This window comes from Semicossyphus pulcher, unplaced genomic scaffold, assembly GCF_022749685.1.
Source record: "Semicossyphus pulcher isolate SPU_LCO1_2020_fin unplaced genomic scaffold, fSemPul1.0.p SCAF_22, whole genome shotgun sequence".
NCBI classification, from domain to species: domain Eukaryota; kingdom Metazoa; phylum Chordata; class Actinopteri; order Labriformes; family Labridae; genus Semicossyphus; species Semicossyphus pulcher.
In genome coordinates, this window is record NW_027211696.1 from 3,173,866 (window position 1) to 3,201,649 (window position 27,784).

At 40.2% G+C, this 27,784-nt stretch overlaps 1 protein-coding gene across 1 annotated transcript; it reads left to right on the forward strand.

Annotated features, from left to right (window-relative positions):
* Window positions 1–1,729: 1,729 nt before the first annotated feature.
* LOC138602264 (uncharacterized) lies at window positions 1,730–27,784 on the forward strand. Its single transcript, XM_069673710.1, has 11 exons — window positions 1,730–2,098; window positions 3,000–3,077; window positions 4,532–4,616; window positions 5,506–5,541; window positions 6,015–6,154; window positions 6,472–6,595; window positions 6,950–7,094; window positions 7,334–7,438; window positions 12,301–12,428; window positions 20,774–20,861; window positions 26,381–27,784. Exons 1-11 carry the CDS (start codon window positions 1,909–1,911, stop codon window positions 26,540–26,542), a joined length of 1,281 nt encoding a protein of 426 aa, XP_069529811.1. The 5' UTR covers window positions 1,730–1,908; the 3' UTR covers window positions 26,543–27,784.

Below are 27,784 nucleotides of genomic sequence, written 5' to 3' on the forward strand. Positions count from 1 at the left end.
ATCAATATATTATGGTACATCCATGAGAAGTGTAGTTTCAGTGCAGGAGTATATTTCTCCACTGAGTGTACAATTGAGTCCACTATTGGAATAGGAAACATCCAGTTACCCTCCTCATACACACGTGCTTGTTCATTTAAACATATTCACAAAAACATTGTAACCTGTTTTACTCTATTGTTTAATCCTGCTCTGCCCTCAGCTGGTGAAGGACTGCTAGTGCAAGCACTAAAATCCTCACTACTTTACAGTGGATTGACCATTTTGATTCAGTTAACAATGACGCCTTTCTGCTTGTTCCAAGCTTTACGATGTTGCAGTTGGAGTGAAAAGGATTAAGAGACGAGGAAGGGAGAAAAGAAGCACTACAGCTCAGAGCTGAGCTAGTTCCTAAATTGTAAGGTGTCACCAAAACTAGAAAATGGATACCCACAGACTCGTGCTGTATTCACTGACTCTAACACAGGGGCCTTTAGTTATGTATGAATAATAAAAAATAATCTAATGCTCCTTGTTCCAGTATATCATAAGGGGGCGAGGCCCTGTGCGGTTGCACACTTCACACAGCCCCAGGCCTACTTCTGACTTAAATAAAGCCTTGTCAGTAAAACCGGCCTAAAATCTTGTTGTTGTCTTCTTGTTTTTTGTCTTGTTCCCACATCTATTGATTCCTTTTATGTGCTTTATATAGGATTGTTTTACCCCATAATGGCTGTTAGAATTCGTTTTCAGGCAGATGCAATATACTCAGAAGTAAGTGAGGATGTAACGCAAAATCTTTACAAATTTTCTCCCCTTTTTACCCCTTACCTGTTTGCATCCCTGGGTGTTTATTTCTGCTGTAAAAAATGGCATTTTCCTATCTGCTGTAATGTTATTTCTTGGCAGCTGGAGCCAGCCTCAAGTGGACACTCGAGGAACTGCAGTGTTTTGAACTTCCCTCATAGGCTTCAGTTTTAAAGAAAATGCCACTTTTATTTTTAACTCTTAATGGGACAAAAACAAATTATGAAACATGTTGTATTGAAAAAGGAGTGAAACTACTGAGATCATGAAATTGTTTTAAAATGTTTACTAAGGTAATAAATCAAGTGAGAAGTAGGCTCAACTTTTCATAGACTTCATAGTATTAGATTTATTTTTTGCCACAATTTGAGTAAAAACAGTTTTTTTATTCTCCTAATCTTAAATATCCAATTATAACAAGTCCTTGATCTTGAAAAGATAGATATCGGTGTTCATTGATTATTAGGACATTTCCCTTTAAAGAATATCTTGAATATTTTATGTCAGTTGCATTATGTTACAATGAAGCCAGGGTTTATTATCTCCTTCAAAGGCAGGTGAAGATACACCTAACGCATTGTTATTTAACTCTTGCATGTTGGCGAAAAAGCATACGGTTTTATGCTGCGAAAACAGATCCTTAAAAGCCACAGAAATCCACAAAAGCTCCCTGGGGCAGAGCCTGCATTGAAGGAGGTGAGCATACCCTCATATTCTGGCCTCAGTGAAACAGAAGTACAAAGCAAAAGGCGGTAGTGATGTCAGCAGATACATCCCATTAAGGAAGCTGTCCAGTCACGATATATATAGTCGCATATATTGCTATTGAAGGCTATAATACCTGAAATAACCACAGGTGATGCTGCATTAGTAATAACCGCATTAGTAACGAGTGTCCTGAATTACGGATAGCACCTGAACGCGTCACCCGCCGGTGAGGTCGTTCCTGCTGTGCCACACGGATTAGAAAGATTTACAGGCGCAGGATTTACTCTGAACAGGGACCGAGTTTTAATAAAGTTTAGAGTCACTGTTGTTTGTGCAGTGCGTCGTTAACATCGTAAGTGAATCCACCTTTCAACTTAAAAAAACAGAAAAACTCGTATCCAACGTCGGTCCTGAATGTCTAAACTACCAGGAAATGCGGGGGTGTCTGTGCTCGGAGATAAATCGCTGGAGTTCTACCGGGACCCGGTGAGCTTCTGCCGGCAGAGGATCGAGAAACACCGGAGCAGAGTGTTCCAGTGCCGTCTGCTGAATAGACCGACCGCCGTCATCTGCTCGGTGCAGGGGATGAGAGAGCTGCTGTGCGGTATGTCGTCTGTGTACTGTACTGTATGTGACTGCGCGTGCGTTTAAGTCTGTTTATGTAGCCTTCACGCCACAGGCGAGCACCATAACCCCAGTATGCAGCCGAAAGGACATGTTTGTTTTTTTTACCAGGAAAAAGGTCACAAGGTCATTAGTAATTTCATGGGACATATAGATTAACTAGTCTGCGTCTAAAACAATTATTAATAACTTTTTTTTTTAGATTTTATTTCTTTGTTGTTTATCACTTCACGGGTTTAGCCATTGTTTTTCTATATGTATCTATAGTTTCTTGTGAGGTCATAGTGACCTTGTCTCCTCTGCCTCAAGACAATGAGTCAGAAATGAACAAAAGGAAAATTCCGCTGTACGGAGTAAATTCATCCCGGGATTAATCAGATCTGTCATGGGAGAGACTCGTGATGTTGCTGCAGAGTGGGGGTTACTCACATGGAATTTCATTTATATTTGTTACCCTTTAGAAAATCTAATAGGTGCTCTATTATTAATATTAATAACAACTAATACTGCACATTAAAAAAGCTACAGACTCAGACTATAAGAGGAAATATAAGTTTAAATGTGATACTACATAAACTTCAAAATGTAGAATAGGCTATAATGTTCTATCCCTTCTTTTCATAAAAAAGACAAACTCCTGAGGGTATAATATACTTTTATTTTATAGAATTTGTGAGAAGAGAAAGAAAATCTCTGTGGAGGTTGATATCTGCACATGTGAAAAAAAACCTTCCTGTGGATTTGATAAGAATATACTGGAAAACTGGATAAGAGATAAGAGTATAACCTGACATGGACATTGTGGGTTTTGTTGCTGAGTATGTAAAAAGTACATACACCATGTGTGTGTTTGTAATTAAGTTTTTTGTTTTATGTTTCAGAGAAGTCCAACTTGTTTCTGAAGGATCCAACTGACTTGATGACCAATGTGTATGGTGACACCATTGTCACCACTAACGGTAATCACATGTATAAACAGAACCCCGACATACAAAAGACAGCTTCCAAGGTAGCTAATTTTCAGATATAACGGCGTCCGAGCTAAAAATGTGATTGACAGAAAAATAAACAGGAATAAACTTGATTACTGATTTATTGTTTAAGTAAATTTTCAAGCAAAACATGCAAGTTTTGCAAATGTGAATACACTCTGGCATTTTATGCTTCTAAAAACAGTAAACTTATGTTGGTTGGACAAAACAAGACATTTGAAAACATCAGCTTAGATTTTGAGTTCTTATGATGGGCATTGTTCCGCATTTTTCTTTCATTTTATTTAACCAAAATAAATGAAATATCAATATATCGTCCTGGTTGTTACCTGGCGGAGCCTGGCTCTGTCCTTGTTCCTTTGCTGCATGTTGTTCCCTCTCTCTCGTCCCTGCTTATACTGTCTTACTGCCTTTCTCTTTTACTTAAGGCAAATAAATGCCCCAAAAGTAATCATGAAAAAAATGAATTAAAACAACACCACATTGCTTTGCGCACTGCAACAATTTGCATCCACCTCTGAGGGGTGAAGAAGAGGGTGAGACTTTAGCTAAACACTCTGAACTTGGAAAAGCCACCAAAATGGCCATATATGTATTTATTCATTTTGTTTTTAGCAAGAACAGCACCCTTTTCCTGCAAGGTTTTGGATTGCGAAGAATCCCAGGAGGGTTCCAGAATGGGGAGACTGCTCTATTATTGTTTATTGAATCTTCCATGACCTAACAAGCTAATCCCGAGCACCTCTGCTTGGCCCTGATGGTGCCTCAAAGGGAACACTGGGCCTGGAAGTTATTTCGGAGTTGTGAGTGCACCAGCGTTGCTGCAGATCCTTTCATTAACATAATAACAAAGTCCTCTAGCTTGTTTTTCTGACAACAGAATTCTGCGGTAATGCGAGCAGCCGGACACTGCACTCTGCAGCTCACATTACCGATAAGTATCCAACTTGCAACACTATGAGGTGAGGCACTGAATAGCCTGAGAGGAGGGATGCAACATGTGTATAATGGAGGTTATTCATGGTGTTGTAGTCTGTTTTTTCAAACAAAGTCAAACCCCTAGCTTCTCTCTGCCATCATCATCTCCAGTGATTTCAGGCCATTCTGGCATGCATCTTCCCCTCACTTGATGGCTGTGGTTTTTGTAAAAATATCCGACCAAACCAGAAGGACAATACAGTTACAGAGGAGGAAAAATGGGCAGGGCAGCAATGTCTCTTATTGTTGCCAGATAAAGTTATTTAAACACACCTCTTTTGTTCTTTTGCAAATGGGCTACATTTTATACACAGTTTTGTGTCTGTTGGACTAAGAAACCAACGCCGTTTTAATGACTCAGATAAGAAAAAATATACCTAAACTAACCATACAATACACGAGGTCATAACTCTGAAAATGGGCTCCGCTCTTGTGTGTTTTAGGGGAGGAGGCATGTCTTCTCCGTCTGTCTCTCACCAGCCTCTTTACAGGAAGCTGTTTGAAATCATCAAGTGATTACATCACCAGGTAAGGAAAGTCATACTATATTTTGTTGTTTTGGATGCCTTTGACTGAGATTTGGAGAGGAGTCATGCATGAGACAGCGATCACTCTGTCTGTCACTGTAAACAAGGACTCCAGCCTATAGTTCAGCTCATACACTTCACTAAACAGAAATGTATACAGCGTAACATGTCTCCTGCTCATATGTCCACTTTCTGCGCTGCGTCCGCTCTGTCCATATGCGTGCGCACTCTCTCTCTCCCTGAGGGAGTGCAGGTCGTTATACATACTAATATTAGTTGATATATTTCACTGAAATCCCTGATGAGGACACAGGCCGTGGAGAAATTCAAGCCTCCATAGCCACGGGGCGCTGTCATCACAGCGCTTGTGGCGTCGATGAGAGGGGCTGGTGCTGCTGACGCATCCTCACCAGTAATTTCTTTGCCAAAATGACCAATAATGGTTTGGATGGCTGGTTTAGCATTTTGCTGAAGCGCTGAGGGGACGGAGTTATAATGAATTAGTGATGTTTTTTGTTGAAAATATATTACTGGACATTATCACCGGGGGATTTTAATATGTTGGACTTAAACAGATTTTTTAAAAATTACCGGATAGCATCTCCATTTACGGGGAGTTCTGGTTTAGACAGCACAAGCAACTCACACATTTGTGACATGATAGTCCATGCATGTTAAGAGTTCTTAACTGTCTGTTATATGGAGCCACAAAACCCTATGAAATTATACTGTGTGTCATATGCTGATTCAAATGCTTGAATGATAAATGAATGTGTGTATGTTATTATTACCACGTACATAATGGAGCAAAATACACTCAAAATCGGCACGTTTTGAACTATTTCTGTAGTAGTAGTTCTCAATATTATTCCCCCTCTTTCTCTCTGCAGTGTATGTGAGCGCTGTCTGAAGGACCTCTCTGTCAGGTAACACAGCAGTTAAAGCATGTACAAGTATTCATTAGGCAGACACGTTGGGAATGTGGACCGGATGCATTTCACTGTAATGTGAACAAAAGTAAAAAGCAGCCACACAACAGTTTGTATAGTAACAAAAGAGGAGGAGATATGACTACCTTTCCACTTGTTTGTGTTTTGCTTTCTTATTTTTGTTTGTCCTTGAGTTCCAAGTTCCTCTGCACGAAGCGTTAGCTAGCTTGTAGGCCAATCATCTGGGTAAAATTAAATAACACAATAAAATACCTCTCTCTGCATTTTACACTGGCATATCGGTCGCACAGGTATATAGGACGCAGCCCACTTTTTAAATGAAAAAAAAAGTAATAAAAGAGCGTCTTATACGCCGAATCATACATACTAAATTGTTTTTTGGCCATTATGTGGTAATGTATGCAATTTATCAATGTGTGTTATTTGTGTGTGTGTGTGTGTGTGTGTAGTGGCCAGCCAGAGTGTGCGTACTCTGCCTTTAAGCATCTGGGGACAGAGTTGGTGTTGGGTCTTTTTCTGAACGTGCGAGCAGACGAGCAACCTGAACTGTACCAGGAAATCTCGCAACTCTGCACCCAGCACTGGCACGGTGGGGAGACACACACACGCAGTATGCACACAACAACAACTCAATTTGAGCTGATTGCAGACCTTCCTAAGCACCTCCTCACCTTTCTGCAACTATCAGTGAAAATTAACTGCTTCAAAAAGCGTTCTCGTAAATTAATCTGACATTGGAATGCAACTTTTTTTTTTTTTTCAAGCAGAAGTATGACGGCAGTTTTGACGTTGTTCAATACGGCATTGCAAAATCTCCCATTTCCCATTTTCTTTCAGTTCGAAAGATATTTCTTCTTTTGTGGTTTGGACCATGTTTGCTCAACACCTCCTCTTCCTCCTCTGCAGGTCTGATCTCGGCTCCAGTGAACGTTAAGGTTCCTCTGTGGTCGTCAGGCTTCTCCACCGCTCTGGATGCCCGAGACAAACTGATGGACATCATCAAAGACAAACTAGAGAATGACACAAATGGGTGAGTCTGTCAATGCCTCTGTAACTCTGTCCCTTTCTGTCCCTCTGTCTCATGTAATCAGGAGCAGGCAGACTTGCATTTTTGCTCAGGCATGCTTTGAGGACGCATGTAAAAATACATCGGATCAGGCACACAACACTGTCTGAGGAGGAATATACCACACTCATTACATGACATTCCTGTGCATGAAGCTCTGTCCCTTTGTGCCATTAATCAGATGCCAGTTGAGGCTGTTAATCTTTGGTTTGCTCTGATTTTTTAAATACTAATTATGCTTTTAATTTGTATGGATTTGTTGAGCATTGCATCTCAACCTGAGTTGATCTCACCTCTCTGCTTGCTGGATCATCCTAGTTTTGTTGGCTCTCTTGGTGCTTTGCCGCTGCCCGACTCCAGTTCAGCCTCCCAGCATCTGCTGCTATTCATCTCAGCCCTGATCCCCAAAGCTCTGGCATCGCTGCTCACCTCCTTCACATTGGCACTCAGTGGAAATAAGCAGGTACACAAACACTAACAAAACAGTGTGTTAATAAAAAGATAAAGATAGAGTACCTAAAAAGAAGGGAAGTAAATGCATGCCTTTGAATGTATTTAAAACACACTAAACCAATTCATTCTTATATGTACAGGTTATTATGAGGATTACTTTACTTTCTGAGCAAAAAAAGGCCATTAGCTTTATTGACAATTTCTTTTTGCTTTAAATAAAATTATCTCTCTCTCTATTTTTATGTGAAGACATGCAGGGGAGCACTGGAAGACCCTGATTTCCTGCACAGAGTGCTGCTGGAGGTTCAGAGACTCTGGCCTCCCTTCATCGGTGGGCGCAGATTAGCTGATCAGGTAAGGCCGGCTTCAGACTGGAAGTGTGGCGTGTGCGTGACGGCAGCGGGAAGTCTTCATTTTAAATGCATGGCAACAGGTTAGTGCCTTCAGACCGCCGGCGTGAGTCACACGTCTCTGACAGCAACACTAACATCTCTTTCTGTAGTAAAAGTCACACAAAGTAAAGTACGTCAACCCTTCCGGTATGCTTTTAGTAAAAGATCTGGAATTATTTTCACCAGATGTTACTGTCCTGTTTTTAATGTAAATAAGATCCTTCTCTGTTGAGACCAACCCACAAAACTTGTAAAACAAAGACCCGAAATTACCCCTGGATATGGCAAACAGCCAGGTAAAGTGAAGAGTGATTAATGTAAACATTTTATTTACCTGTATGAATGATTATTTGGCCTACAGTTGAGCAGAGGCCTCTTCACTCTGTCCTGTATATAACAAACCTAAATTGCATTTATAAAGCAAACATATTCAAATATTTCATGGCCTTATTTATTGTAAAACTCATTGAGAAAGACAGGGATTGTCGGATCAGCCCAGTTGAAGCCGCAGCCGACAAGCAGCCTGTGTGAACACCTTGACGGCGCGAGCTGGAGCCGTCACGCCACGCAGCCGTCACGCTCTGCTCATGCTTCCAGTCAGCTTCCACTTCCACCAGAGGACTGGTTTGCATTCTATTTTCATGTAGTCCTGAAAAGTGTTCAACATTTCTTATCCTGTGTTCTGAATGTAAGAGATCCAATGTCTCTTTCTGGACTATTCTGAAGCTATTATATAACAGATTGGGTCAAGGTGTCTGATTTTCAAGATCAGGGGGCGTGTGCTCTGGTCTGTGAGTCACAGAGGGACTATGGTCTGCTGACCTCGATCAGCAAATCTTATCTTAAGTGTAGGAGAGGCAAATATGAGGTGGCTACTTCTGAAAATCTAACAACTGTCAAGTTAAACAAAATGTGTGATGCGGCCCAGTTGTTTCATTAGAACTTCAAAAGTCTTCTTCACTGCTTCAAACATGTGTTGAGGACAGAGCTGTCATGTATAGAATCCATGTTATGCTCCACATTTAGAGTAGATACATCTATCCAAAACATCAATACTGTAAGTTATCTTAATTCATGCTAATCTTTTTATTAGGTGTGTTTTAGGTGTAACCTAATGGAGGACGGCTGGAGCTTATGGACATCTAATAATAGACGTGAGGTATCCAAATTAAAGATGGCAGATTCCACAGAAAAGGACTTTATTTTGACAGTTGCACCTTTTACTTGTTAAGTGGTGGGTCTGTGTTTACACAAGAGAAAAAATATAAAGGGTCAGTTCCGTTTCTATTAACAGAAATGACTGTTCTCAATTGAAATGTAACATTAGCATTAGCTCAACAAAGTACATTAATTAATCTTCAACACAGGAAAATTAAACACTAAATTAAATCGAATGGAGCTTATTAAATAAAAGACATTACCAACTAATAAACCATAAATTAAACTCACATTAGACGCACTCGACAGGCAAAGGAAAACACAGGTCTGGTTGGTGGCAGAGCAAACTGAGACATGGGTTCTCCCCCTATTTATAGGAGTCTTAATCGGGGAAATTGAGTCCACCTGTGTCTCATTTACTCCAGCAAGCACAGGTGTGCCTGTTGTTCAAAACGGAATTTTTCCCTCCTTCGTTGCCAAAAAAACCCCTGTCCACACGAAAACGCAGCCAATCAAAAGTCTGAAAAAAATCTATTGCCAGAAGGAGTGGATCCTGAAGCCTCTGTTCCTCAATATAGTGGACGAGTACATTTATGTGTAAACATGTATAAAGCACAGTTAGAAGCATCACTGTTTTTGTCACGTCTGTCATATTGCAAGGAATGTCGCCTCATTTGTGACGCCTCACAAAGAAGGCGCACAGCCTGACATCACGAGCCAAAAATGCCACAAATGTCTCCATGGAAACAGAGTTTCTAAAATTCTTCACCCTGGCCGGAGCTTTACGAAAGATCTGTTTTCAGTGACCTAAAAGGGCGTTTGTGTGTGGACGAAAGGCCAAAACGCAGAGAAAAAAAAATGTTTTGAAAAATACCCATGTACGTGTGGAAACGGCCTCAGAGGGATCATGGCAGACATGAAAGATTCCAACAAGCTGTGTTAGGTTTTACCAAAGCTGCTAAATTGATCAAACTTAGGCCATGTCATGAGTTTTTGCATCCATCGTTTCCCAAAAAAATTTTTTTTCTGTGATTCGCTTCCCGTCCTCTAGATGGCGACATATTACCGTAGCTGAAAGTGTCTTCCACTGTAGATTCAGACTGGACACATGAACCCCTCACAGAAGATCTTATTAGCCCTGCACTGAAAACCAGTTTGGTTAATCTTATAATGTCCATCTTCTGAATGTTGAAGGTCAGTTTGAGGCCTGTCATTTTACATTAAGTTTTCAGCTACTATTCACTGATGTCCTGAAACAACCCCTTTATTTTAGTGACTTTTAGAAGCAGTGTGGTAATATAAAATGTGAGACAGAAACTACACAGAAACAAAGGCAGCTACTATTGAGTGCCATCATATTGATCACTAATAGCATTGTGTGCCAGCTTTACCAGAGCAGCATATGCTTTTTAATGTCATTATTATACATTAAATGTCTTACCCCTATTACAGACACAGTAAACCCTTGTTCATTGTAAATTGTTCCATGCAGCCATCATTTCGCCGTATTTTGTGAACTGGTGACCCGTCATCTATAAAGGATTGTTCATGATTCAGGCCTATGACCTGCATTGTTGTGTAAATCTGTATCTGTTACAGCATCTAGTATCCTGTAAGCTGACTGTATCTGTTACAACATCGATTTTCATTCATTAATATGATTGCTTCTCCAGTTTGACATCAGCACCGTTAGCCAATAGAATCCCACCTTTCTAAGAAATACTATCTCTCGATTGGCCGGCAGTTTACAGTTGCTCCGCCTCCTCCCGCTGATCATTGAAACCTTATCAAACAGCCTTATGCAACAGCCCAATCAGAGGCATTGATCCATCCCTGTGATTGATTGGCTCCGCTTCCCCTCCGGAAGGATGTGAGTGAAGGCGGGGGGGTGGGGGGAGTGATGTGTGTTGGTGACACTGAAGCCGAGTGGAAAGTCATTTGTCACTTCTGGGAAGCGCACCAGTACGCCCTGATGCCTGACAGCCTCAGTGGGACGCTGGTTCATGATGTGCAGGGTTTTAGAGGATTTGAGAGAAGAAAGATGTCAAAGATGAAGCGTATTTTGGTTTTGAAGGCACAAATGACACAAAGGATTTCATGATACAAAACAAACTAACAAGAATTAAGATAAAAAAGCAGGATGGATTTGTTTTTATCAAGGGAGGAAAAAGTATGAGATTATTTAGATTTGAGGGTTAAGATGACCAGATTATTTGTCAAAAGCAGTGAAGCGAAGTAGCACTTTTGAAGACTACTACATCGATATTGAATAATTATGTAAAACACAACCAAAAAGTGGGAGGTTTTCTCCTTCCCATGGCAATACCTTGTAAAATCATCAACAAACCACTAAAAGAAACAGCAGCAAGAGAGAGTGGTGGATCTGGAGAGAAACGACTTGTTGAGATGTTTACGTGTGCAGGTGTGTGTGTAAGAAAGAGTTTATTAGTATTCACAATCAGGTGGAAAAAGTTGAAGCTCCATCCAGGTGAAACTAAGATATGCAACAGTTTAGCAACTTGAGTGTGTTTGTGTGTGTGTGAGAGAGAGAGAGAGCAAGAGGCGGAGAGAGTGAATTCACTAAGGGCATCTCTCTGTGAGATCTGGGAGAAAGAAAGAGGAGGTTTGTGAAAGATTTTCCACTCCAGCAGAGAGGGAGAGAAAAATGAGGCAAGAGGACATAGAAACAGTGATCATGTTCTGTGCACAGTCCATTAGTGCAGCTACTAATGGATGGAGTGAAAAGATGAATTAAAAGGGCAACAATTGAGAATGTGGTCTTTTTGCCCCAAGGTGGCTCCTTTCACCAGAGCTTAAAACCTGCTCCGGAAATTTAGTTCGAAATGGAAACGCAACTTTCAATTGAGCCAAACATCGGGGTTAAAGGAGTCACGCATTCATTTTGGTTCAAGGGGTTTAAATAGCATGTTCTTGAAGTTGCGTCACTTCAGTCTTCCCAGCTTTCTTTTTCTTCTAGTTGTGTGGAATTACTCTGCTTACAAATCCTCTATAAAGACGAAAAATTATTAAAAAAACAGCTTTGAAAAAAAGATAGTTGTTAATGTAAAATAAGGTTTGATGTTCGTATAATTATCCAGCTTTGAAGTTTGAGGTGAGAACCAAGATCAGCCCAAGGAAAAGTTACCTCATCCAACCAGGTGAAGTAATTTCCTTGTCGACTTCTGTAAGTGTTACAAAACACTTTTCCAACACCTGGATGTTCATTAAACCATGCACCATTTTTAGATAATTTTTTTGCTGTTGAGAGAGATAGCTGAAGAGAGATAGGAAATGTGAGGAGTAGAGAGTTGGGGATGACGTGCACCAAATGATCGGCAGGCCGGGAGTTGAGCCTGCGATCAGTGCGTTACGGACTGTAGCCTCTGTACATGGGGCGCCTGCTCTACCAACTGAGCTAAACCAGCGGCCAGAGTTGTCAGATCAGATTGACAGCTTCCAGCCCAGTTACAACTCAAAAACAGCCCAATTCAATTAAAAACAGCACAAATCGTAAACCCGCCCAATCTGGCAACACTGCCAGAGTTGAGGACAGGAAAATTTACATCATCACAAAATGATCATGACTAGATCTCTTTTGTGCTTTAAATCACTCAATTCAAATAAGATAATAATGTGATGTCTCCCTCTGTTTGTGTGTGTGTGTAGGACTCCACTCTCGCTGGGTTTGTGGTCCCAAAGAATCATGGTGTCATCTATATCAGCCACTCTGTCCACCGAGACCCAGAGGTGTTCCATGAGCCGGACAGCTTCCTGCCAGAGAGATGGAACGGGAGGTGAGGATCTTAAAGTAGTCTACAATATAATATTTCTGTTTATTATGTTTACATGTGGCAGAAATAGTTTAAATTGTCCACTGTGTTTCCCCTTTTAAGTAAAGGTTATTTTTTTGTCTTCAACTACACATCCAACAACCAGCTGAATAAAGAAGTCATGAACTGAAAGAGGGATAAGTTAGGGATGATGTATAGTGAGCAGGTTAATGGAACCCTGGCCACGGTCAGCAGGGTCTTGTCTTGCCCTGAAGGGGTTCCTCCACTATAACAACCTGCTCACTATACATTATCCCACTTATTGCACAGCTATTTAGTTATGAAATCAATTTTTTTGGCACAAAATATTGATTTGGAAATTTAAAAATGATTATATTTCCATTTTCTGTTTAACATTAGTCGGTCACACTCACAGTGAATGCTGCGTCCATAGCAACGGTCTGTAGCCTTCTGAAAATGAGCTAACCTAACATTACTCACATTAAAAAAAGCTAAACTAACATTACTGACATTAAAAAGAGCTAACCTAACATTACTCACATTAAAAAGAGCTAAGCTGTTTTTACTCACATTAAAATGAGCTAACCTTATATTACCCACATTAAATAGAGCTACGCTAGCTGTTTTTACTCACATTAAAAAGAGATAAGCTAGCTGTTATTACTCGCATTAAAATGAGCCAACCTAGCTGTTATTACTCACATTAAAATGAGCTAATTGAGCTGTTTTTACTCACATTAAAAAGAGCTAAGCTAGCTGTTATTACTCACATTAAAATGAGCTAACCTAGTTATTATTCCTCACATCAAAATGAGATAAGCTAGCTGTTTTTACTCACATTAAAAAGAGCTAAGCTAACTGTTTTTATTCACATTAAACTGGGTCGCAGGTCACAGTGCCTGATTGAGGTTCTTTGTCTCCTCACTGTTGACCGTCTTTAAATACCCCAGTATCACGTTTAGTCTCTTTCTTGTTTTTAAGCAGATTGATATTATTACAGTTAGTTCTCCTGATTGTGTGATTAGAGCCGCTTCCCTAGCAACGGTCTGTTTTTCATAACAACGGTCTGTTACCAAGAAATAATAGACCTTGGAATGCTGTAATTAACCATTCAGAATCAAGAATTTACCACAACCGTGTAATACAACAAAATATGTCCCAGATTGGGGAAATAGCCTTTCATGGAAATAATTCTGAGAGAAAAATCAATTTTCATAAAACCTGGAAAGAAAAAAAGCCCTTTCTTTGCAGTGATGTTGCTTAACTGGATGTTTTTTAAAAAGAAAAGCAATTAAGGTGAAGAACGAGAAAACAGAGAGATGGATGGACAAATGGATGGTGGATGAATTCACATAGCGGTAATGGACAGATTTCTTCTGCATGATGGATTTCTGGGTAGGGGTTAGCGGTGCAGAAATGGGGAAAGAAGGCTATTACCAAACCCTGTCAAAGAACATTGACTTTAATATTTTTCCACTGAGAGCCCAAGACGATGTCGTATTTACTAAAGGTCGGAATTAATTCAGATATTAGCTTCACCACAGGAGAACATGAGAGAACCAGAGTTTAGACCTCATAATCAACCACTCAGCCCGAAAGTGACACAGAACACAACAAAAGAATTAAGTAAGAATATATAAACTTAAACTTATATTTAAATTTACGGCCTTTTCCAAGATTTGAAACAAAAGAATAACAACAAAATGAAATATTGTTCAATGTATTCACATTTTGTTGCAGCGTGGCATTTAAGTTGAATCTTTGTTTTGCCACAACCTTTGCTCTGCTCAATAAGTAATGGATACTTCACTTTAAAATACCGTAAATTCTCAAATAACAGCCGGTAGTCAAATAAAAGCCGGCTCTCTATAAATAATCAGGGGCATCAAATCAAATCATATATAAATGTATTTTTGAATTAATTATGAGTGATGAATTTGATCATTATTTTTATTTACAAATATGAGCCAATAATCATACAGTCACGTTAATTTTAATAAATCAACACTTTGTTGTTGTGGATTACTCATCTAAAGTGTTAGTGTACTGTTTTAGTCACTGCGGGTGCAATCTGACCGGAGCGGCAATGAACGAGAAATTTGAGAATTTATGGTATATCAATATATAGTAGAAAGGGGTCTATGTTTTGCTGCAGTGAAAAAGTTGCCTGTTGAAAAAAAGAGACTAAATAGATCCTAACTTACAAAACATTAACAAAAGACTGAAAACCACATAATGTCACTCACTATTTACTTCTGACTATGACACCTCTGCTTCTTTTCTTTGTATTGGAAAATCAAGGTGTTATGGCAAATGGTCTTGCCCCTTCACCTAACTCACTCTCTCTGTCATTGCTGTTCTATTCATGAACTTCCTCCATTCACCTGTTTATTCTCATTCATGCTTGTTCATTCAGGCGACACAGAGCGGGGGGGAAAAATCTATGAATGTATGTATGTAGGAAGCTGCTGCCATGGTAACCAGTCACCTGACACCGTCTTTACCAATAGGGATTCCCTCTGTTTTGTGTGTGTGTGTGTGTGTGTGTGAAGAATGGGGGAGAAAAAATGCCCTGTGGAGTAGGGTGGGATACCGAAAAATGAGTCAGAGAAGATCCTATCCTTCTTCTTTTTTTTTCTTTATATGTGTGTGTATGTGGCTCTCAGAACAAAAAGGGTGATCCTCTGAAATAAGATGTTCTCTTTTTGTTTGAGGCTTCCCTACTATCAGTTAAAAATAAGCAGCATTACAAAAGCCCTTTCAGTGGAGATAGATAAGATACCCAGTCACACTTTCAAGCACATGATTAACAGCATCAGATTTAACAATTTCACAGGAGGGATTAATCCTTTTCTGCTGCATCAAACGTGATCATGAATCAGTCTATTATTATCCTGTGTGAAAGTCAAGAAGTCATTTATTTTCACAGATGCACTGTCAGATTTGCAGATGTTTTATCTGTCAAGATTTAGCTGTTCATACCAGTTTTGTAATTTTATTTACGATGCAGGCAAACCTCTATTCTGTGACCAAGTGGCTTTATCAGGGGGGATTTTGTTTCCTCATTCAGGAAATCTTTCTGGTCACACCATGAATTCACTTAAAGGAAACACTTTGAATGAGGTTCCCTACAATGAGAAGAGGACAAAATGTCCAAACCAGATTCTCACAAATAAGAAATAACTAAATTTCACTTGAAAAATATTAATCAAATATATGTTTGGTGATCTGCTTTAACCTAAAACATTGTTAACTTAGTAATGGGTGCCATTTAAAGCGGTAATATGGAATTAATAGACAGGTAGTTGCTGCCATGGTAACTGGCCACCTCATACCCATTTTTACCAATGGGGATTCCCTATACGCTTTGTGTGTGTGTGTGTGTGTGTGTGTGTACTTCCTGCTCTGTAGGGTAGGATGGGGTTAAGGAATGAGTCAGAGGAGATTTTTCCATGAGAAAATACGATGCAGAGAATACGATGCGGTTTTGAAAAATGATAATAGAATAAATATGACACATACAGGCGAAACATCCACACGTAAAAACCTGTGAGCATTTAGAAAAAAATCTACATTTGAAAAATGTATAACCATGAATTTATCCTACTGACAAGACCAGCGGTGTGTGTGTGTAATGAGCCACAACACCAAGCCACATCAGTGCACTTTGTGACATGATTCTACATTAGACCATCCTGCTGCAAACTCATCTGCACCCACTTCACCTTTAGAAAAATAGCCCAAAAAATGCCCTCCTGTTTGAGAGTGGATTACTAAAAACTACAGTGCCCATCTGTTATGTAAATTGTTTTTTCCAATGAAATTATATATTTACTAAGGATTGTTTCCCTCAGTAGGAACCTATTGTCTTGGGGCTGAGAGGTTTTTGTAGGCGTAGATTAGAGCATTAAATGTTTTTATGTATGTGTATACCAGATATTTGTCTTAACTGCTGCTCAAATGAGTGAATTTCCCTCTGGATGAATTCATTAGCGATCTCTCTGTTTGTATATCTTCCGGTCTGTTTCCCTTTCCTCCTACCTGCTTCTTCCTCTGCTTCTCCATCTGTCAGTCTTCCTGGAGATTATTTTCCTGTCTGCCTTGATGGTTGCCTGGCTCCTCTCACTGCCACTTGGCTCTTTAGTTTAATAACTGCAGTGCTGTTACATAACAAACCCACCTACAATAACTACAGTTAAAACTCAGCGTCTGTTTGTGTGAGTGTGTTTTTCTGTGCGATGGTTGTGCATTCTGTTCACTGTGTGTCTCCCACTACATAGTGTATCATCAGCCTGTGTGTGTGTGTGTGTGTGTGTGTGTGTTTCCAGTTGGAAGTAAATAGCATAGCTGGCAAGTTAACATCCTATCAGCCAAATGCCCCCCAGGCTCCGGCCGCAGATAAATGAATCAGAAACACAACCAAATACAGAAAAAATCCGAGCTACTGCAGTGGGCTGTGCTGCCCACAGAATTACCTTCTTTTCTCCGTGTTAGCTGACTGGTGTTGTTTATATAAGAGAACTTATAGAGCATATTTCATTCGCTACTTGCTCGCTCTAATCTCCGGAGGTGGAGTGAGAAGCAGTTCATGATAACGATCTTAAAGGAACCGGTCTTCTCTTCTCTACTGCTTGCTTTCCTCTTTGCAGGGAAATGCCAACAGCAATCCTGACTGCCGTCTACGGACTGCTATAAATATATCAACTTATGAGGAACACTAAACAAGCTAACAAGCATTGTTTACTGAGCGCAGACACCAATACCTGCTAATTGTCTTATTAACACTAGAATTCACACACCGATAAAGCGGGGGCATAGATTTCTCGGACAGTCTGTCAGTACTGGCTAAAGAGCAAGATGGATGTTTGCACCAATGAATGAATGCTAAATAATTTGAGGTGACGTGTAGCAGACGGCTAGTAGCAACCACCTGTTAGTCAGTCACACCCCAAAGTATGCATATTTAAAGCCTTGATGAAAATTTAAACCAGTGAATAAAAAACAAACAAACCCCAACACAGTTGTGAAGAATGGAAAAAATGAGTTTCAGAGATTAAAACCAGTTTTTTTGTACCAATAGCAATAATCCCGAAGTTTCATTGTATTTGGCGGCACCTTATGGCGATAAAAGGCAATTGTGGGTGCATATGTCCCAGATACCCAGACGTCTACAGCTGGCTGCCTTTGTCACGGTTGTAACTCTTGATTTTCCTCGCTGACGGTCGCTTTCCTTTTTAGACTGTTTGCCTTCAACTGAGCGTCGATTTTGTTTTTTTTTATTGGATTTTCACTTATTTTTGAAGTTGTATCTGTAGTCATCGATCTTTTCTTTGATTGTTCAGCCATAGTAGATTACTGTTTACTCACAAAACACATGCAGAGACCGGAAAAGCAGCCACTAAGCTCCACCTACCCTCTCTGGCAGACCAACCACTGCTGGCTGATGAAAAACGTCACTAATTGGGCAGCACTTTTTTTTTTCTAAGTGTCGCCACCGACACCCAGCCTGTAATAATACTATATACTGCAAATGCAAAGGCTTTCAACAGTTGGCCAAAGACTCAACCACCATTGTGTTACCTCATTCGGCAATAGATAGAGACATTTGTTTACATGAAAATCTTCTAGATTATATCTTTTAGTAGTGATGGAGTTAGCCCCGAAGCTAGCTACAGCTTCGGCCCTGCAGCAGAACAACACCAAGTGTCCCCTATGCTTTCTGACTACAGTCGAGACGCTGAAGCAGGAAAGGCTAACAACGGCTTGGCTTGTTAGCTGCCTCCATTGGTTTGTAGCAGGCCGCGTATTATCGCCATCAAGGCACACTACTTTGAACGTGAGAGGCAAGCGTTACCTGCTGCGCTTCGATTTTGAATTCGATCACATCATTACATTTTGAATAATTAATATTTCTCCAGGTTTGAACGATATATCAAACTTCATTTGAAAAGTGATAGCCCTAGTGTGCACCCTGATATTTGTATAGTGTTATTCTGTTTCAAAGCTACTTTTCTTTTTTTTCAGAAGCCCATTTATAAAAAGCTATACTTGGTTCGGTAAATTAAAAATCTTTGCTACAGTCATTGCGTTTCTAGCTGCCCTCTCCTCCTTACAGTAGAATGTATTATACTGTACAATGGAATTTTTTTTTCTACGTTTTTCCATCCACTCAGCATGTGATATACAGTAGCTTTATGCTGGACTGGATATAAGACTCACTCTGCGTCTCAGCATTACAGGACTACATTATACGATACATATTTCAGTGTTTCAGGATGGGCCTAATAGAACATTTAACCATTAGACAGATGCTGCAGAGAACACTAATATTCTCTCTGTGTCTCTAAGTCTCACACACACAAAGCATCACACACACTGGACTCAGGCTGTACACACTGCTAATGCTTCCTGTTTGCCTTTAATCAGAGCTCAGGTTTCAGGAAGACAGGATGCATTAGTGGTGAGAGGGGGAAGAAGGCCTGCATTAGCAGGCTGTTGACAAACCTGTAGGCTGGAAACAGCCAGCTGCTCTTTTTTATGTATACATATGTCAGAGGCGTTACATTGGAAAATTCTAACACGACAGAGAGAGTCAGAAGGACATTGTGTGTCAAGTTGTGACAATAATTCAGGCCTATGCTGTATTTCAGACAGTTTCATTCATTGTACCCAGAGTGAAGGTGATGTTCTCCTGATCACATAAAGACAGGTTTGTCATTTAATTGGCTTTCATGCCATGTAGAGTTCAAAGGTCAGCGGAAACAAGCAAGAAGTCTAAGTTTTGTTTAAACCTGTGACTCAGTGGTGGAGTTGGTCCTCTCTCATTTGGAAGGTTGGGGGTTCGATCCCTGACTGCTACAGTCATGTCGAAGTGGGCAAGACACTGAACCCCACATTGCTCCCGAAGGCATAGCCATCGGGTATGAATGGTCATAGATATTGATTGGAGATTGGCACATAGGTCATTGTCATCAATGTGAAAAGGGGTGAATGTGACATGCAGTGTAAAAGCAGCTTTGAGTGGGCAGAAGACTAGAAAAGCGCTATACAGTCTATTTACCATTTAAAGGAGCATTTCCAGATTACAAGAGTACTATTTTGAGTCCTTGAGCCTCCCTGTTTCGGCCACTAGTAGTAGCACCATCAATAACCATTTTGTTTGTGTCTTGCAAGGTACTTAATACTGCTGGTTTCATGCTGTTTTGCTGATTGACAGTTTGTGGTGGTAACAGTAAACAATGACTGCAACCTGGCAATCATGGATGTAGACAGCAAATTACAAGTAGTGTATAAATTATACATGAACTCATCTTAAAACAGGATAAAATGTCTGTCTTGAGCCATGCCAGTGGCTCTGTGGACCTTTTCCTGGAGCTAAATGCTAACATTATCATGCTAATATGACCACAATGACACAGCTTACATGCTGATGTTAAGCAAGTATAATGTTAATGCTGTATTCACCATCTTAGATTAGCATGCTAACATTTGCTTAATGGCACTTAACACAAAGTACAGCTCAGTGCTGATAGGGATAAGCCTCTTTTTTCAGGTATGTTATCATGAATAAAAGCAGTGGCGAAACAGACCAACACTGCACATCACCACTACTCGAGAAGGGTTGAAAATGGTCAAATTCATTACAATTTACAAAAGTCAATAAAAGATGCAAGTCAGTGAAAAGCAGGTGCATGCCAGATAACAAGTTAAATATTCAAACGGCCAATAGAGAGCTGTTGTTTGTGTCAAAGACACATTCACTTCCTTTCATTGGTTGAGAGACATCTTCCCTTTATGTCGTCACCATCTGGTCATCATATGATGTCACATCATACGATCGTTCTGGATAACAGCGACTTCTTTGACGGTTTTTGGAAAGGCACAGAGAATGAAGTGGTCATTATTCTGCTAAGGGGGTCTTATTGAACACTACAGCAAAAGTGTTTCCTTTTCCTGTAACTCTTAAAGCTTTGTCAGAAGATTGGTTATTACATCTCTGATTTCTTTGCATATATTTTGTGTTTGTGTGTAACCATGTAACTATATTTATGAATGTGCAAAAAGACTGGGACCCAAGAGAAAAGGATTCTGGGAATTCTAAAAACGAAGGAAAATTACAACTGACCAGTTGTGATTCAAAAGAAAGTAGAGTTAAGCCTAAACACACTGTTGCATTGTTCTGGTCGGATCTTACATTTTAATATACTTTGTATTTAATGTGTTATTTTTGCCTAATGTCATATTTCAGTTAAAGCTCTTAATGTTCTTAATGCTCTGTTTTAGAGCTCTGCTCCACAGTATGTATAAATGGTGCTTTATAAATAAACCTACCTTGCCTTGCTTTGCAGGAACGCAGGTCAGGAGCACTTCCTGTGTTCCTTTGGCAACGGGCCCAGAGGCTGCATTGGAACCAAACTTACCGATGTCTTCCTTAAGGTGACTAGATTACTTTGCTCATAACACACATGCACAAACACACTGAGACCATACATGTGTATATGTCAGCTCTGTATTTAACAGGCTGATGGAAAATGTATGTTTATTCTCCTTCAGGGAGAGAGGAGAGGATGGCACAGTGCTGATATAGACTAACACTAGCAATATCACTGGTGTGTAAGAGAGTAAGCCAGTTACTCTTTCCAAATCCCAAATTAAGTATCTAAAGGACTGCATTCCTGTCTTTGTAATGTAATCATACATTAGAATATTTCATATAAATAATTATCTTTTAACAATCTGATCTCCTAACTCAAGATCTTACTGTTATCTTTTAAAGCAGAACATCTTGTTTTCTGTGTACTAAAACTAAAACCAGTGTGATTTGAGGATGGTATTATTTTTATTCTGGGGAAACCCTTTTTGGTCATTTTGTAGAGGAACCGCTACTTCACAAGGTTGTTTATAATTTCTGAACAAACAAACAACAGTCTGAGTAGTGCTACAATTACAATGTTACAATTTAATTTAGCAGACGCTTTTGTCCAAAGCGACGTACATCAGAGAGCTAAAGTGTAGAGTTTTGAAGTACCCAATGAATTCAATAAGAGAAGTAATCAACAGAGAGAGAGAGATGTTAACCATCAGCCACCCATTCAGGAAGGAGAGCACTGCTCGTGGGAATGATGAAATGCTTGGCTGTGTGTTTGTGTGTGTTTATTACAGATATCACACAGAGAGCCAGAGAACCCGGGTACACACTGTCCTGTTTAAACCACCTGTCAGTCCCCACGGCACCTCTCACCATAGCCACCTTTTCCTATACACACCAGAGACACGTAGGCAAACACAGACACGTGCAAACAAGGCCCATGGCAGGCACTAGAGAACAAGACAGGTGTGTTTCAGGTGTGACAACAGGAAGCAGAGAGATTTATTTCCCACGTGAGGATGTTCCCTCTGGAAACAGCTGTGTGTGTCTGTGCCATGTGAGCGTTGACACAGGAGAGTTAGGGGGTGACACCAACTTAAAAACAAACGCTGTGAGCTTGTGGATTTTTGAGGCATGAATTGGAAACTTGGTGGACTCTTCCCAAAGCCCCACTGTCTTTAGTGAAAGTTGCACGCTTTCTATTTCCCCACACAGCACAAAAGTGGTTTACAATGGCAATGGCGGATTTCTAGCTGACTTGTTATTTCTAGCTGGCGACTGAAATGTCAACTGTTGCCGCCAGTTGTTTGTAGCTAGCTAGCTTATTAAGGTAGCACCAAGAGTTAGTTGAAAAACTTTGTGTCTGACCTGCTCTTAAAGGTATAACACATTCAAACTGGGCCCCTCCTCCTGGGCTCTTCGTCACCAGAAGCTCACTCTCTCTCTCTACGAGAATACGTCCACCCCCGCTGAGCTAACACCGTCAGCATCACGGTTACATTTGCGCTAGCATGCTAACCGCCGGTTACCGTTGAGCTAGCATGCTAACTGCTGGTTAGCTTTGCACTAGCTGTGATTGGCTCACTGAACCACAACAGCGCCCCCTCCTGAAAACATCCCCGTCAAAGCAAAACAACAGAATAGATGCAGAGGGAAAGGTCTCACAAGGGTCTGCACACACACTCAACAACACACATATATAGAGGTCTATAAGTGATTTATATTATATTATATTTGTAAAAGTCTATTTTATTTTTCGAGGACAATCCTACTTATTATACCTTTAAGTATTTATAAGGTCTCCCTCTAAAAGCAGAAGTCTTTCAAAAGGTCTAAATGTGTTCTAATCTAACTCATTCTTAAACTAATATTTAACTAACGAAGAAAGAAAATGAAAAAACAGATCAAAGTTGCTGTTGTTGACACTTTGAGATATTAGCATCCATGACTGGCTTCCACAAGTAGGGGGACTACCAATAAGATGGGCTTTTTTTAATATAACCAAACAAAGTATAGCCAGTGAAATGCTCCTTGGTCTTTGATGTGAGGCTTTGTTATGTACAACAGTAAGCTAATTATGCTAATGTTAGCAACTTAAGTTAGAGCAGATAAACACAACGTGTAATACATTTTTGACACTCTTAAATAAACACTTTGATAAAATCCAGAGCTTTTTAATTTAGATTGATGGTTGTGTTTTATGTTAAGCCAGTGGGCTATACGGACTTCTCATTACTTCAATTATTGTTATGTCGACCGCTTATTGTTGCTGTTTCTCAATAAACATGGCAAGAAAGGCCGGATGAGAGGGCAGAGGGAAGGAAGCAAATTTCACTTGTCAGCCAATGAGAGGCTTATGTCAGCAGTTCACATCCGTTGAGTCAGACGGTTGACTAACGCTTGAAGTACGTTATTTAACCTACGCTGGTAGATTTCACTTACAGAGACACCATCTGTATGTTCTTTAGGGGTAAACTGCACATGCATACAAACAGAATACGGATGGGGGGTGTTTCCGCAAACGAACCAAAACGGAACAGTGAGGGATGACTCAATCTTAAATACACACACACACACACACATGAGTCATTGTTAACGCTGTGCCTAATTGAATGGAGCTCAGGTGAAGTGTCCAAAGCGGTTAAACGATCTGCTCTCTCCTCGTTCAGCTGTTGTCCTTCTTCCGCAGGACAGTCATATGTCACTATTTAGCACTGGATGACTTTTTGTAGATAACAGTGACTGCTTTTATTGCTTGAGCAGGTGTCATGAATGGGACAATATAGGCAGAACATTGGTCTCATTCTCTTGCTCTTTAAATAGACAATTGATCAGCTTTTCTCTGCATACATGTAAAGGGAAGCTGTACTGGTTTAAATTCATTAACTGATCTTCTTTCACTGTTATAGATATTCATATGAACCCTTCATGTATTATTTAATCGACATGTGGCAGGTTGGATTGTAGATATGTGACAAAAGGTCATCAGCAACCTGTTACTATTTTGATCATTTTAAAATGTATGAATTCTTCCTCATAACTCATTAAACCAGAGGCTGGTAAATTATTTGATTACCAAATGGAGAATGTCTAAAACTCAAGTTAATTAATCACAAAAAACACTGCTATGTAAAAACATTTGTCAGCTGGTAGCTCTGTGATATGTGGCTTTCTAAAGCAAGGTGACATAAAAACCTGGACTTCAAACAGTACCAAGTATAATGTGACAACACAGCAAGTTAATGGGTGAATAGATGAATAAATATAACTGCAAATCTGTTGAATCAAAAGCAAGTGTATGGACAGGAACTTTAAGACCAATCTCAGATCCCATCGGCTATAGTCTGACGACGATGTAGCCTCTGGGGACACCGGGGAACATGCCGGGGCGTGTAGCCGGCGGTTAGCGATAAACGACTTCCTTTTCCGTGTGCTGCATTGTTTATGTTTTTACGTGTTTGCGGTTTTTCTTGCAATTTACTTTATTTAACGGGTCTCACCTTTGTCGAAATTTCAACATCTTGATGTAGATTAGTAAGAAGTAAAAATAAAGCCTTGTCAGGCCTTTCCTCAAGAGGAGAAGAAAACTGCTTTTAAAATGATCGTTTGTTGAACGAAGGTCGGATAGATCATCTCTGATGCATTCGAGGAAGTCGGGAAATCTGAACGCTAAACGGCTTTCGTGAAACAGGGAATTTATCTCAAGTTGAATTTTTGATCTAGAACAGATTGTTAGCTGTTAGCATGCATATGTTTGTTTATAGAGATTAATAAGAAGCTAAATCATAGTCAGATAGCTGCTGATGGGAGCCGGGATGTTATTACGGCGCATTAGCTTTTGCCTGCTTTTGCCCTCCACACTGACTTTTTACTGGGTTAGGGTTAGCTTCTATGTAGAATCTGTACAGATGAACTAAAGACTGCAACTGTTAACAGTGTAAACTTACTAAAGCATCAAAATGGATGTTCACACTGCATGTTAAAGCTACTGTGAGTAACTTTTGGTTTGTGTTGATTTTGGCGCCCCCTGTGGACAAAGCCGTACCTCTTATCTCTTTGCTGATTTTGGCCTGTACATCATCAACACCTCATCCTGCTTTCTTTAACAGTCATATGTATCACTCACTTTAAATGTTTGCCCTGGGAAATATAAACAGAGGCAGCATGCAGTTAATCGCTTTGTCTGACACCTACCCCCCACCAGCAGTTTTAGGCATTACAAATGACTATATAATATCATTTAGTATTGTCGCTGATGGTCTGGTTTGCTTTTGTAGGTCATATAGAGTAATCAGGATTAATTTCAGTCTGTTCAAAAACATCAAAAAAGTCCTTGCAGGAGCTTTAATGTATTGTGTAGTACTGTATACGTGTAGTGTGGACCAGGATGAAAGTCTGCAGAATTGGGGCTTCTGCGCCTTGTTGATGAGGTCAGCTACAGTCCGGATTAATATTTAATTTCGCTTTCACTGACGCAGGCTGGTCACCTGTCAACTCATCACTGTAAATAAACTCAAACATGATGTCTTCCATAGCAACGGGGTCAGCTCTGATCCTTCTCTCAGCTTGAAAGTTCTCCGTGTCCCTAGTAAAAAAAACTGTTCTCTGCATCAAGGAGCAGCATGTAGGACTGACCCAACACTGCTATGAGAGAAATGTACACACGCTCCACCACTTTGATCAGGTTTATTTTGCACTAATGATCTAACATCTGTCACTGAATCCTGACCTGTTCTAGCCAGGCCATCATAAAATGTACCAGATTTGCTTTCGGCAGACTGACCACTTGCACATACCATCACACACATACACACAAACAGGAGGGCGTGACCAGAGTAAAAAGTAGACCGCAGGGATCTAGGTCAGAGATGTGACTCATCGCCTCCTCGCTTCATCCTTCCCCCTTTTTCCTTCCCCCCACCCCCACCATCATCATCCTGCCTCCATTTCCTCACTTCTTTCCTCCCTTCCTCCATCGTGTTCATTCATCCTTCTCCTCCTCCTCTATCAGGAAAATCTTCATTCATAAAGTGGAAGGAGGCGGGGGAACTGGATGTTCCTAGTGGACGCGATTGGTCAGATGTGTGGCAAGAGTATCAGCCAATGGCGGATGCTGGCTGTGATATCACCAGTCATGGAGCTCTGAATGCACTTAGTATGTAAAATACCAGAACAGAATATCCTCATGAGCTGAAAGTGTGGTACTAATTTGTTGAAATTAGAATTGTCTTTTTTGAGCTCTACTAGATTGTCGAATGAGCTCAGATATAAACTGTTTATGATTTGAGTCATTTCTGCCAAACACCTCCCATGGACTTAATGTTTTATCTCCACTTGGCTGCTAAAAGGTGTTGCGTCCCATTGCTATTTTCAAATGTGGAAAACAACATAGAAACCGACATTATGGAGGCTGTAGTCTTAGAAGTTGGAGTGTTATTCAGCGTTGGCGGAGGCTCAGTGCATTCCAGTTCAACATTTTTGTTTTTGCAAATTAGGAAATTTCCCCCCTACTCCTTTTTACTCTACCTTTCACCTGTCAATCAAAAAAAGCATACAGAAAATAAATGTTCTTGTCTTTTACCACCAGGAAGCCTGCATGTACCTGTTAAAGCACTACGACTGGTGTTTGGACCCTCCATCGCAGGACCTCGACTACAAATGGCTGCCTGTGTCTCGCCCCGCCAACCCCCCCACCATCTCCTTTACCCATCTGGATCAGACCGGATCTGACAGTAGCGACGCCAGCTAGGGATTGCACAGTATGTTAGTGATGTAGCTGTTGATTAGTTAATATAATAATAAATAAAATAAAATAAAATAAAAAGAACATATGTGCACTATAAACTGTAGCTAAAGGCCTGGTGCCTGTGTAACGTGTGCAGCAAAAGCAGAAAAATAGGAGAAGACGCACAGAGGGAAGCCGGCAAACTGTGAGGCTTCCCCCCGCTGTGTTTAATAGAGTAATCGTCCCGGGGAAAGCCGAGGAGCGCGCGGGTTTCGCTCTGTGTGTTCCTCTGCCAGATATTCTGCGGCTTTGCTTGATGAATCTGCAGCAGGAGACAGAAATAAAATGACTCATTCTTCCATTGTTGAATCTGACTCTTCTAGACAGCATTTATTGCTCTGTATTTTAATGAGACATTACAATTTAAATAGATTAGCAATAAGACTCTCTGCCTCAATGATCCCCTCCTCAGACATTGCTTTTAGGATTTAGATTCACCTTCCTTCTTGCCCTTTTCATGGTACGGTTTGTTATGAACAGAACTTGAACTCGCCTCCAAAAAGGCAGCTTTGATGAGGTAGGAATATTTTTTTGGTCCCACACTGCAGTATCAATATTTAAACCAAATAAGTCCAAGGAAAGACACGTGCACACACACTCATGAAGAGGTTAACCCTCAGATTTCATCACTAACTGCAAACCTGTGTCCCCTCCCCCCTTCACCACCTAGCAACCACAACTGCTTAGCAACAGTTCATCATACTGACACTGACTTGTCTTCTTTTAGTATGCAAGACACACACACTCACACGCACGCACACAAACGTGGTTATTTTTGAACGCAGTTGGCAATGATAAACACGGCACTAAATCACATGTAAATGGTGCCAGAGGGTGTTTCAGAGCACACGCCTACATTTTTAAATAACCTTATTAAGCTGGATATTTTTTAGCAACATGAATCATAAATTATTTTGTGTCGTTTACATTGATTAATTTTAGTTGAAACGTATTATTTATTTATGATATAATTGTAATTATATAATTGTAGCACACATTCAATGTGGTATTTTACATTTTGTGTATGATTGCATTTCATGCAGTTTAGAGTGCTGTAATTGTTGAATGACTTTAGGTTTATGCCTTTGGTTATGAAACAGTGTCTTACTTCATGTAACGTTAGTCAAATGCTAAACATTTTGTAGGACATCTCAACCATCATGCTGTGTCACTAAAAATATTGTATTTGTGCGACATTTTAGTAAA